At 37.0% G+C, this 13,781-nt stretch overlaps 1 protein-coding gene across 1 annotated transcript in view; it reads left to right on the forward strand.

Annotated features, from left to right (window-relative positions):
- Window positions 1-13,781, forward strand: part of HECW1 (HECT, C2 and WW domain containing E3 ubiquitin protein ligase 1) — a 303,928-nt gene that overhangs the window by 199,573 nt on the left and 90,574 nt on the right. Inside the window, exons 17-18 of the mRNA XM_037035393.1 lie at window positions 3,453-3,566; window positions 4,543-4,695. Of these exons, the coding sequence (XP_036891288.1) occupies window positions 3,453-3,566; window positions 4,543-4,695 (267 nt within the window). The remainder of the gene's footprint in view (window positions 1-3,452; window positions 3,567-4,542; window positions 4,696-13,781) is intronic.

A 13,781-nucleotide genomic window follows, 5' to 3' on the forward strand; every position in this document is an offset into this window, starting at 1 on the left:
GGGAAAGTGCATAGCAATATAGGCTTACCTAGAGAAGATAGAAACATTTAAAACAAACAATCTAACCCTACACCTGCAAGAACACCAGGAAGAACAACAAAAACAGCCCAGAGCAAGTAGAAGGAAGAAAATAACCAAAATCAGAGCAGAATTAAATGACATAGAGACTAAAAGCACAATTATAAGGCTCAGTGAACCCAGGAGTTGGTTTTTTGAAAAGATAAACAAAATAGACAAGCCTTTAAGTAGGCTCATTAAGAAAAGAAAAGAGAGGACACAAATAAACATAATCAGAAATGAAAGAAGAGAGATTACAACTGATACCACAGAAATAGAAGGGATTGTAAGAAATTTACTATGTATAATTGTATGCCAAGAAATTTGAAAACCTAGGTGGAATGCTCATATTTCTAGAAAAATATAATCTTCCAAAACTCAATGAAGAAGAAGTAGAAAGCCTGAACAGACCAATAACAGCAAATGAAATTGAAGCAGTAATCAAAAAACTCCCATCACACAAAAGCCCTGGACCAGATGGTTTCACAGGAGAATTCTACAAAGCATTTAAGGAAGAGCTAACCCCTATTCTTCACAGACTATTCCAAAAAATCGAAAATGATGGGAAACTCCCAACCTCTTTCTGAAGCCAGTATCATCCTAATTCCAAAACCAGATAAAGACACAAAGAAGAAAGAAACCTTCAGGCCAATATCGCTGATGAACATAGACACTAAAATCCTCAACAAAACATTGGGAAATGGCATCCAACAGTACATCAAAAAAAAAAATCATACACCGCGACCAAATGGGATTCATCCCAGGGATGCAAGGATGGTTCAATATCCGAAAATCAGTAAATGTAATACATCACATAAACAAAAACAAAGACAAAAACCACATGATCATATCAATAGATGCGAAAAAACTTTTGATAAGGTACAACACCCATTTATGATAAAGGCACTCAGCAAAGTGGGAACAGAGGGAACATTCCTCAAAATAATAAAGGTCATATATGACCTTTGGTATTTATACTCAGTGGGCAAAAACTAAAAGCTTTTCCACTAAGATCAGAAACAAGAAAAGATTGCCCACTTCCATCACTTCTATTTAATATAGTATTGGAAGTTCTAGCCTCAATGATCAGGCAAGAAAAGGAAATAAAAGGCATTCAAATCAGAAAGAAGAAAACAAAACTGTCATTGTTTGCAGATGACATGATAGTGTACATAGAAAATCCTATAGCCTCTACCAAAAAACTGCTTGAACTAATAAATAAATTTGGCAAAACAATGGGATACAAAGTCAATGCCCAGAAATCAAAGGCATTTTTGTATACTAAAAATGAAACAGCAGAAGCAGAAATTAATTTAAAAAATCTCTTTCGATATAGCAAAAACAAAAATAAAATATCTGTGGAGAAATCTAACCAAGGAGATGAAAGACCTGTATGCAGAAAACTACACAACACTGAAGAAAGAAATCAAGAAAGACACAAACAAATGGAAACATATACCGTGTTCATGGATTGGAAGAATTAACATCATCAAAATGTCCATACTACCCAAAGTGATTTACAGATTCAATGCAATACCTATTAAAGTGCCAATGGCATATTTCACAGACATAGAACAAACATTTCAAAAATTTATATGGCACTGTAAACAACCCTGAATAGCAGCCACAATTTTGAGAAAGAAGGACAAAGTAGGAGGGATCACAATACCTGACATCAAACTGTATTACAAGGCCACTGTAATCAAAACAGCCTGGTACTGGCATGAAAACAGGCACATAGACCAATGGAACAGACCAGAGAGACCAGTAATAAACCCAACTCTCTTCAGTCAATTAATATTCGACAAAGGGGGCAGCAACATAAAATGGAGTGAAGATAGCCTCTTCAACAAATGGTGCTGGGAGAATTGGACAGCTACGTGCAAAAAAATGAAACTTGAGCACAAACTTGCATCATACACCAAAATAAATTCAAGGTGGATAAAAGACTTAAATATAAGCCATGACACCATTAAAGTCCTAGAGAACATTGGCAGGAAAATATCAGATATTTCACGCAACAACATTTTTACTGATATGCCCCCTAGAGCAAAGAATATAAAGGAAAGAATAAACAAATGGGATCTCATCAAAATAAAAAGCTTCTGTGTGGCTAAAGAAAACAGTATTAAAATAAAAAGACAACCAACTGTATGGGAAAACATTTGCCAATGATACATCAGACAAAGTTTTAATCTCCAAAATATCCAAGGAACCACACAACTTCACTCAAAGAAGACAACTAACCCAATTAAAAAATGGGGAAAGGACTTGAACAGACACTTCACCAAGGAGGACATGCAGAGGATCCAAAGACACATGAAAAGATGCTCAATATCACTAGCTATCAGAGAGATGCAAATTAAAACCATAATGAGATATCGCTTTACAACAGTGAGAATGGCTATCATAAACAAAGCAATAAACAACAAATGTTGGAGAGTCTGTGGGGAAAAGAGGACTCTAGTCCACTGTTGGTGGGATTGCAAACTGGTATAACCATTATGGAAAACAGTATGGAATTTTCTCAGAAAACTAAAATTGGACTTGCCTTTTGACCCAGCAATTCAACTGCTAAGATTGTATCCGAAGAGCCCTAAAACACCAATCCCAAAGAACCTATGCACCCCAATGTTCATAGCAGCACAATTTACAATAGCCAAGAGTTGGAAGCAAGTTCGGTGCCTGTCATTAAATGAATGGATCAAAAAACTATGGTATAAGACAGAATGGAATTTTATGCAGCAGAAAGAAAGAAGGAGCTCCTGCCTTTTGCAACAACGTGGATGGAACTGGAAAGCATTATGCTGAGTGAAATAAGCCAGGTGTTGAAAGACAAATACCATATGATATCACCTTTAACAGGAAGCTAAACAACAAAACAAACAAGCAAGCAAAATATAACCAAAGACACTGAAATAGAGAACAGTGGGACAGTGACCAGAGGGGAGAGGGAAGGGAATTTCAGGGGAAATAGGGGAGGGATTTAGAGGAACCTATATAAAAGATACATGGACAACAACTGAGAAGGGTGGAAATGGGAGGGAGGGGGGAGGATGGGAGGTGGGATGGGATGGGAGTAATAGACAGAAAACTGTACTTGAAAAATAATTAAATAAAAAAATTGAAGAAGAAAAAAAAAGAAAGTGTACTTGAGAAATAATTAAATAAATTTAAAAGAGAACATATTGAATTTTAAAAGCATACATATTGTCCTGTGCTTTCATGTTTTGAAAGGGGTGTTTTAGAAAAATACATCTCTCAACTGATGGAATATGCACTTTGTTGAGGGGCTGGGGAGTGATACCTGGGCACTCAGTGCTTGTTAGAGTGCTCTCCAGCAATGGAACTTTAAGCTACCACTCAGAATCCACATAGCTTCTTCTCCTTCCTAGGCTCCTTATTCGTCGGGACCATTTGTTGGAAGGAACATTCAATCAAGTGATGGCTTATTCCCGGAAAGAACTCCAGCGAAACAAGCTGTACATCACTTTTGTTGGAGAAGAAGGGTGAGTCACCAGTAATCTTATGCAGACACCTTCATGTGCTGTATCAGAGTCCTTGGATCTTGGTTAATTTTTTTCAAGAAGAAGCAGGGTGGCTCTAAGCCTTTGCTCCAAGGTGATTCTTATAGTGTCCTTTTGGGGGTCTTTCTCCAGGTATTGCCAAACTTTAGATGTCATGTCTTTTAAAAGCATAAGGTTATTGACAGGTCTGAGCTACATGGTCAAATTGTAAACCAGAAATACAGCCCTAAGCTACTGTACCTTTACTTTTTCAGGTGGTGCACATTTCTGAGTATCTGATTTAAAAAACTCTTCCTCTCAAAGTACACATATACGATTAATCATGTGATGTAAGGTTAAAGGTATATATTTTTGTATATGTGGAAGTCCAATTATTACAGTATTCTTTGTTCAAAAGATTATTCTTTGTTTCTTTAAATTAATTTGATTCCATTCTCAAAAATAATAACTTTATATAGGTCAGTGTAAAAAATAAAAGACACATATAGAACCACATACCAAATGTTTTACATAATTTCAATGATTTTATGGAAAATAATCTCAACCACAGAGGACAAACTCATCTAAGATGGCATATAAAAATGAAGTTGGAAGATTTTCAATTTACACATATGCATGTGTGTATGTGCAAATTGTCTCAGGAACTCTCTTGTGCCTTTCCCAAGAAAGCCCTTGTTTTTAATCAGAAAACTGTGTGTTTTATCCATTAAGTGATCAAAAAAGAAAAAAAAGGCTAAAGGACATTGACGTAAGAGTTCACTCATGAACTTCCCCAAACAAATGACTAAACCTCATTTTCTATAGCAAATTAATACTTCCATGGACATCCATTCTAAAGAGCCAAGGCTGCTTTTGACATTCCCTAGTACTGACTCTGAAAGACCACACTAGTACCCAGATAAAGGTCCCCTACCTTCTGCTAATAATAGTTTCCTGGGCTTCTGCTTTTTTTTTTCAGCTTGGATTACAGTGGTCCATCGAGAGAGTTCTTCTTTCTTTTGTCTCAGGAGCTCTTCAACCCTTACTATGGACTCTTTGAGTATTCTGCAAATGATACTTATACAGTACAGATCAGCCCTATGTCTGCATTTGTGGAAAATCATCTAGAATGGTAAGATCTAGAATTTTTGCTTTCTTATGTTTGAAAGTTCTAGTTTTTCTTAGTTAGAAGGCAAAAGCATTTCTCAGGAGCCACTGTGTTTAGAGCAGTGGGCCAGACATTATTAGAGGTGATGATAGTGAATAACAAAGCACTTGAAGGAAGAGTGCCTGTTATTCTTCACCCAGAATACAAAATAAATTACTAAAGACACTGCAAAAGTATTGTCTACATCAAATTTATCTAAGAAATAGTAATTGCCTTCTGAATAGTGTCTGAAGAGACACTAAAGTAAATTGAAATAGGTCCTGAATGCTGATAATTCCATTAAAGTTATGAGTCCCCAGTAAAGGTTTTTGCAGATATATATGGGTTTGAAATTCTTTGATATTTGTACATGTTTGTATCAATGGCTTTAGTATTGTGGACATGAGCTTCTGAATCTGATTTTACAAAAGGTTGTTGGGTCACATCTCTAAGTATCCTTCTGACTCAAAAATCATTGTCTTTTTGCTTTCCTCCTCCTGAGGCATCTATTAGTACTTACTGATATGTTTAAGAAGATAAGTATTAGTCAATTCTACGCAGTTCTGTAGGTGGAATACTTCAGATATTGGAAGCCTTCAGAAATTTGCATGAGGGAAGGGTTTTCAGGGGCAACTATAAAGGACACATGGACAAAACCAAGTTAGGGTAGAATCAGGGTGGGAGATGGGGATAGCTGGAGTGGGGTGGAGTGGTGGAGGGAAAAATGGAGACAACTGTGCTTGAACAACAATAAAAAACAGTGCAAAGGAAAAAAGAAATTTACATGGAAAATGTGGAATGCATGCACTTTCTTGCTGTGTCACCAAACCTGATTTGAAAACTACCCCACTCTCACTGCTGGAGTTCCTGTTATCAAGAAGGAAATGAGTCCTGTAGATTGCTAATGTGGTTGTTGTGACACTACTTATTTATGATGTGTTGCAATGACTGCTGATGAAGGAAGCTTCTGAGGTGATATGTGCCTGCTAGTCCTACAGGCCAAATCTCTGTATTTTGGTTTTATAACATCAAATAATCCAGCTAGAAGGTAAGACTTCTAGCTGTTGCCATGCCAACTCTCTCCAACAGTCTCAGCTCTATAGCTATTTAGCTGAGACAAGAGTAAGTTTACATCAAACATTTGACAAAAGTCACAAAATTTGTCTTTTTTTCTATCATTTCTTTTCCTGTAACTACCAATAAAAGAATGAATACACCTGTGAGACAGAAACACAGAGATAGGCAAACAGAGCAGACAAGATATTGCCAATGGAATGTATGACCCCAAGGATTGAATGTCAGCTTTAACCTAGGTCATATGTAGACAGTATTAGAGATTGCTATAACCCATTATACAAGAATTAATATGTACAGAAATTATACTTAATATAATCCTTCAAGTATCTTAGTTTGTAAGCATGAAATTCAAGATAGTATCGTAGAGGCCATGAACTGGAATCTGCTACAAATAAAGAAATATTTTCATCAAATATCATACCACATAGGAATATGGTGGATGTAGGCATACCTTTAATAATTTAATGATTGTAAATTAAACACACACTATATGCTGAGAGATACAAAAATACAATGAGGAAGATATCCTCCCTGAAGGTTATTATACATACATACCTGCATATGTACAATTCTTCATATATGCACACACACCAGAGATGCACATAGAAAGACAGTGGATCTTATGAGAAGAAGGGATAGCTGTATCAGGTCTTAAGGTACAGGAGAAGGGTAGAAAAGACATGTCACAGAGTCAAAATTAGAAGTAATAATTAAAAGGCATGAGAGGGAATGGAGCCTTCAGCAAGTAATGTAGCTAGATTACAGCAGAGAACACCTTTTGAGTGTGTGATAGAAAGTGAGGCTAGAATTAAATTACAACAGTAGTTATGTGGGTCCCAGCTTCTTATCGAAGTGGTGGTGAGGCCTAAGGGTTTGTTTATCAACTAGTTCCCTTATGACTTTATTGAGTGAAATAAGACTAGGCTATATTTTGAATTTGTGATTTGTCTTTTATTCAAGGCATTTTGTAATAAAGGTTCATCTGATCAAAAAATTGAGGCTAGATATAAAAGAGAGAAGCAGGTGGTCATATCTTTCATATTCTTTATGAAGCATTCTATAACTGGAGTTGTGTTTTTAAAAAGTAAATCTTGTCATATTGTGAAGAGAAATTTGAGGAGGTAGGAATGGAAAGAGCCAAACTATTTCTGAAGCTGCTGATAAGTCAGAGAGAGAAATAGTTAAAACTAAGGCAGAGATAGTGTCCCAGAAATGAAGGGACATCATGGAGAGAGAAGAGATAATCGAATGTTAAGAGGGAGAGAGAAATGTATAATAAGTACAAGGTTTGTGGTAACACAACTGGGTCAATGATACAATTAATTGTATCAATTAATTGATTTAATTATTACTTCTAATTTTGACTGGAGTTAGGTTGAGTAGACAATGTCGAGAGAAGAAAAATGAGGAATTTTCTCTTTGACAGGTAGAACTTGCAATTTCTGTTATCAATGCAGCTTGTTATAGCAATATGTAAATGGAGCTAAGGCCCTAATTAGCAGAGAAGCAGCTGTACTAGATATCGAGATTTGAGAGACAACACAAAGTGGCTTAGCTGTGGGAATTTATGCATGCCCTCAAACTTTGTGAAGACAGCAAGCAGAGCTGAGGCCCACATAAAAGTGGACAATATTGATGTGTAAGGGATGGACAGAGTCAAAGGTCCTAAAAGGAAGCTAAGGAGTGGCCAGAGAGCTCACACCCTGGGAGGGGTGTGATTAAAGAAATGCAGTGCCTGGAGAGAGTCAGGGGTACTCAGAAGCACTTCTTGGGAAGGAGAGAAGGCAATCTGAAAAGGCAGAGGCTGGAATAGGTGTCTATGCAACAGAATGGGGACTCAAAGGGTTCAGAGTGCATGATTGGGAGAACGGATGTTAGGATATCAAGGAAGAAAGAGCATTCAGTACCCAATGGATTTGTGTTTGAATGGTGGCAGAGGAAAGCAGGGCTAAGTGCTGTGATGGCATGTAAGGGAACCAGTGTTCTGAAGAAATCCTGGGAGTCAATAATGTTTCAGTGCAAACACAGAATAAGGCCACAGGCAAATGCCTAATAGTACAGAGCACTTGCTGGGCTTGTAGCCTGATCATTTGCTACTGAAGTGTGGCCCCAGTCACTTTCCACTGAGGAAGGCACGTCACCAGGTACCTTGCCCCTGTTCTCGCCCTGGCTTTGTTGCTTCTTTTTATATCTCTGGCATTAGAGAGCTGAAGAGGCTCTGTTAGTGTGTCAGGTATACTTTATTGCATTGAGGAAGTAAAGTGTGTGATACATGTACAAATTAGCAATGCTCTTTGGACAGATCCTTTATAAAGGTCAAAGACCCAGAAGTGCCTGCCCTGGAGGTGCTAGTTAACTTTTGTTTTTCCAAAGGAAAGAATATGAGGACTTTCATCCACTAGCTTTCCCACTTGTTTGAAAATATTTGCTGTGTAATCCAGAAACAAAAATGTGTGTAGCTTTTTGTCAATTAGCAGTCTAAGTAGAACTTGTGCAATAATAATGTTCTTTTAGTGATATACATTGGATGGCAAATTGTTATGAAGTGAGCACTGACCTCCCTCTGTTTTCAGGCTCCAACTCTGACCCTTTAGTTCCTTGAGCCCTTGTCTGGCAAGAAAGGTGGGATGTGGAAATAGCACAGGCACCAGACTATATCATGAATAGCAAATGGAGTTGGACTCCACTCTCACCAGTGCCTCAGAGGTCTTGGGAGAGGGGTAGGTTTTTCTTTGGGCAGTAACAGCCAGGAGTGAGTGAGCTTGAGACACCTTTAGCTTTGAACAGGAAGCCCTGTTGGAATGTGTGTCTCAACCAGGTGGTAATGTTACAGTTGCTCCTTCTAGGTGTTTTTCTACTAGAGATACGCATACCTCATGGCAAGTGGATTTACAAAGAAAACTGGGCACCCAAGTCATCAACTCTTTGGCACTTTAATAGAAGGTGCCAGGAAGGCTAATTCCTGACTTAAGTCACTCTGGTCCTTGCACAATGTGTATTTAGCAATTGTGTGTTGTGTCCCAGACTGAGGTATTGTCAATGTTGCTCATGCACTGTTTATGACACCGAGGAGACCTGAAACCTGAGTTCTCAAATACGATTGCCTTACTAGATACAACTCACCCACCAGCAAGGATGGGCAAATCTGTAATCTCAGATCTAGGTTTGTTTCCCTCCTTCCTTCCTCACTTTCTGGGATCCTCTATCTTTTGATCCACAGAGCCTGTGAAGACAATGACACTTACTATAACTAACACATCAATCGTGAAAAAGAGAGACCAAAAGATTACAGGGTTCCTAATGGTCATAGTCTGACTTTATAAAGCTAGAAATTGTCCCTGGCTCAAGACAGCCTAAAGCTGGGGTCCCTCTGGGAGAAGGAATGACTCTGATGCCTGCCTTCCTGCTCATTCAACAGAACACACAGGCCAAAAATAAACTTTTATTATCTGGGAAGCTCTTTATCTGCCCTTGATTCTAAATATTAAACTTGCTATGTAGAATAATGGATAGCACATTTAAAATACCCATTGTTATATCTGCAAAGTCTTGAATTCATAGGTAAAACCACGTTATAAAAATATTCCATTAGATGTTTCTGGCCCTTCAACTCTCAAGTGTTCTTGCTAACATAGAGCTCAGTGTGTAGTTTTTGAGTCAGAGATCAGACAAGATCTCCCACCAAAAGCCAGTCCAACAGCAGTCCTTGTGTGTTTTCTATGCAGATACAAGAGATTTACTGGTCTCATCTCCTGGTGAATAAGATTTGCTTTCTTAGCACTGCCCTAGAGAAGCTATGGGGAATAAATTAGTTGAATAGTCACCATACAATATGCATGACAGATTGTGACTATGTTCATTCTGCCTATTTTCTTTTTTCTTCTTTTGTTAAATCAATTTTTATTGTTCAAGAACAGTTGTCTCTATTCCCCCAACACCACTGCACACCACTCCAGCCATGCCCATCCCACACCCTCCATCCTGCCCTCCTTTGGTGCTGTCCCTGTGCCATTTTACATGTTCCTGAAAACCCGTCCTGCTTCTCTCCTCTTTATCCCCTCCCACCAACCCTCTGGTTACTCTCAGTTTGTTCTCAATTTTACTGTCTCATATTTTTCTTGCTTGTTTGTTTTGTTGATTAGGTTCCACTTATAGGTGAGATCATATGGTATTTGTCTTTCAACTCCTGACTTACTTCACTTAGCATATACTCTCCAGATCCATCCATGCTGCAAGAAAGGGTAGGAGCTACTTCTTTCTTTCTGCTGCATAATATTCCACCATGTAAACATACCATATTTTTTTGATCCATTCATTTACTGATGGGCACTAAGGTTGCTTCCAGCACTTGGCTATTGTAAATTGTGCTGCTATGAACATTGTGGGGCATAGGTTCTGTGGAACTGGTGTTTCAGGATTCTTAGTGTATAACCCCAGCAGTGGAATTATCAGGTCAAAAGGCAGTTCCATTTTTAGTTTTCTAAGGAAATTCTATAATGTTTTCCACAGCAGGTGCACCAGTCTGCATTTCCACCAACAGTGCACTAATGTTCCATTTTCTCCACCACATTGCCATCACTGGTTCTTTGTTGATTTGTTTATGATGGGCATTCACACTGGTGTGAAGTGGAATCTCACTGTGGTTTTAATTTGCATCTTTCTGATGGCTAGGGATGCTGAACATCATTTCATATGTCTCTGGGCCTTTTCTATGTCTTCCTTGGACAAGTGTCTGTTCAAGTCCTTTGCCCATTTGTTAATTGGGTTGTTTGTTTTCCTGGAGTAGAGTCATGTGAGTTCTTTATATATTTTGGAGATCAAACACTTTTCTGAGATATCATTGGCAAATATGTTTTCCCATATGGTTGGTTCTTTCTTCATATTAATGCTGTTTTCTTTATCTGTGCAGAAAGTTTTTATTTTGGTGAGGTCCCATTTGTTTATTATTTTCATTATCTCCCTTGTTCTAGGGGACATATCAGTGAAAATACCACTGCATGGAATATGTGAGATTTTTCCTGCCTATGTTCTCCTCTAAGACTTTTATTTTGTCATGATATATATTTAAGTCTTTTATCCATCTTGAATCAATTTTTGTGTATGGTATGAGTTGGCGATGGAGTTTCATTTTTTTTTTGCATGTAGCTGTTCAGATCTCCCAACACCATTTGTTGAATAGGTTAATTTTATTCCATTTTATGTTTCTGCCTCCTTTGTCAAATATTAATTGACCATGAAGGCATGGGTTTGTTTCTGGGCTCTCTCTTGTTTCATTGGTCTATGTGTCTATTCTTATGCCAGTACCATGATGTTTTGATTACAGTGGGCTTGTGGTTCAATTTGATATCAAGCATTGTGGTGACTCCTACTTTGTTCTTTCTCAAAATTTCTGCAGCTATATGGGGTCATTTATGACTCCATATAAATTTTTGAAATATTTGTTCTATATCTGTGAAATATTCCATTGGTACTTTATGAGGATTGTGTTGAATCTCTACATTGCTTTGGGTAGTATGGATATTTTGATGATGTTAATTCTTCCATTCAATGAATATGGTACATGCTTCCATTTGTTTGTGTATTCCTTAATTTCTTTCTTCAATGTTGTTTAGTTTTCTGAGTATAGGTGTATTACCTACTTGGTAAGGTAAACTTTTTTTTCTTTTTACTATAGCAAATGGAATTTTTTCCTGTTTTCTGCTTCTGATATTTCATTATTGAGTTCAAAAATGCCTTTAATTTCTAAATATTGACTTTTTATCCCAATATTTGGTCAAGTTAACTTATTAGGTCAAGTAGTTTTCTGGTGGGGTCTATAGAATTTTTTTGTGGAAATTGTCATGTCATCTGCAAATGGTGACAGTTTTGCTTCCTCATTTCCAATATGGATGCATTTTATTTCTTTTACTTGTTTGATTTCTGTGGCTAGGACTTTCAATCCTAGGTTGAACAGAAGTGTTGAAAGTGGACATCCTTTTCTTGTTCCTTATATTAGTGGAAAAAGCTTTTAGTTTTTGCCCCTTGAGTTTGATATGGGATTTAGATCTCTTGTATATGTCCTTTATTATGTTGAGAAATGCTCTCTCAATTCCCACTTTGCTTAGTGTTTGTATTATAAATGGATACTGTACCTTAACAAATTTTTCTCCACATCTATTGATATTATAGTGTGATTTTAATCTTTCCATTTGTTTATGTGACATATTATATTTATTGATTTGCAAATATTGTACTACCCTTGCATCCCAAAGATTAATCCCAATTGATCATGGTGTCTGACCTTTGAAATGTATTACTGGGTGTGGTTTGCCAATGTTTTGCTGAAGATTTTCATGTCTGTGTTCATCAGTGATATTGGCCTGTAGTTTTCTTTCTTTGTTATGTCTTTATCTGATTTGGGAATTTGTATGATGCTAGCCTCACAAAAAGGGTTTGGTAGTCTTCCATCTTCATGGATTTTTTGGAATAGTCTGTGAAGGTTACAGGTTAGCTCTTCCTTAAATGTTTTTAAACTCCTTCTGTGAAACTGTTTGGTCCAGGGCTTTTAAGTTCCTGGAGTTTTTGGATTACTACTTCAATTTCATCAGCTATCATTGGTCTGTTCAAGCTTTCTGATTCTTCATTCAACTTTGGAAGATGATATATTTCTAGTATTTGTTCACTCAACCTAGGTGTTCAAATTTCTTGGCATATAGTTCTTCATAGTAATTTCTTACAATCCTTTTTATTTCTGTAGTACCAGTTGTAATCTCTCCTCATGTCTGATTGTGTTTATTTGGGACTTCTCCCTCTTTTCTTGATGAGTGTGCTTGAAGGTTTGTTTCTTTTGTTTATCTTTTCAAAGAACCAGCTCCTGGATTTATTGACCTTTAGAAGTTTTCTTTTAGTCTCCATCTCATTTAATTCTGCTCTGATCTTGGTTATTTCCTTCCTTCTACTTTCTCTGGGCTGTCTTTGTTGTTGATTTTTCATTTCTGGTAGCTGTAGGGTTAGGTTGTTTATTTGATACATTTCTTTTTTAGGTAGCCCTGTATCTCTATGAAGTACCTTCTCAGGACTGCCTTTGCTATTTCCCATAAGTTTTGGATTGTTATGAGTTAATTTTCATTTCTTTCCAGAAACTTTTTGATTTCTTTCTTAATCTCATTCTTGACCCATTCATTGTTTAATAGCATGCTATTCAATCTCCATTAATTTGCATGTTTTTGAGTTTTTTTCCTTGAGGCCGGTTTCTAATTTCAGTCCTTTGTAGCCAGAGAAAAACACATGATCTGATTTTAATGTTCTTGAATTTGTTGAGGATTTTCTTGTGACCTATGATGTGGTCTATCTTTGAAAATGTTCCATGTGCATTTGAAAAGAATGTGTATTTTGCTTCTTTAGGATCACAGTTTCTGTATATATCACTTAAGTCCATTTGATCTAGGACACTGTTCAATGCTGCAATACCCTTGTTGATATTTCGTTTGGAAGATCTATCCATTTTTTGGCAGTGAGGTGTTGAAATCCTCCACTATAATTGTGTTGCTGTCAATATGTTTCTTGAAGTCCTCCAAGATTTTCTTTATTTATTTGGGTGCTCCTATGTTGTGTGCATATATGTTTACAATTTTTATGTCTTCTTGATAGAGTCTTCCTTTGAGAATTATGAAGTGTCCTTCTGAATCTCTTTTTATGGGCCATTTTTGAAGTGTATTTTGTCTGATAAAAAAAGCCTACTCAGGCTTTTTTTTTTCCTGTCCATTTGCTTGAAATATTTTTTCCAACTCTTCATTTTCAGTATATGTAGGTCTTTTGTTGTGAAGTAGGTCTATTGTAGGCAGTGTATGTGTGGGTCATGTTTTCTTCTCCATTCAGCTACTTTTTGTCTTTTTATTGGACCATGTAATCTATTAACATTTAAGGTTATTAATGACAGATATTTATTCATTTTCCCCTGTTGTACTTGTGTTCCTCTCATTCCCACTCACTTCCTTCCTCTTCTTATAGTAGTC

The sequence above is a fragment of the Sturnira hondurensis genome, unplaced genomic scaffold (genome assembly GCF_014824575.4).
Source record: "Sturnira hondurensis isolate 20B ecotype Veracruz unplaced genomic scaffold, ASM1482457v3 Scaffold0022305, whole genome shotgun sequence".
Lineage (NCBI taxonomy): Eukaryota > Metazoa > Chordata > Mammalia > Chiroptera > Phyllostomidae > Sturnira > Sturnira hondurensis.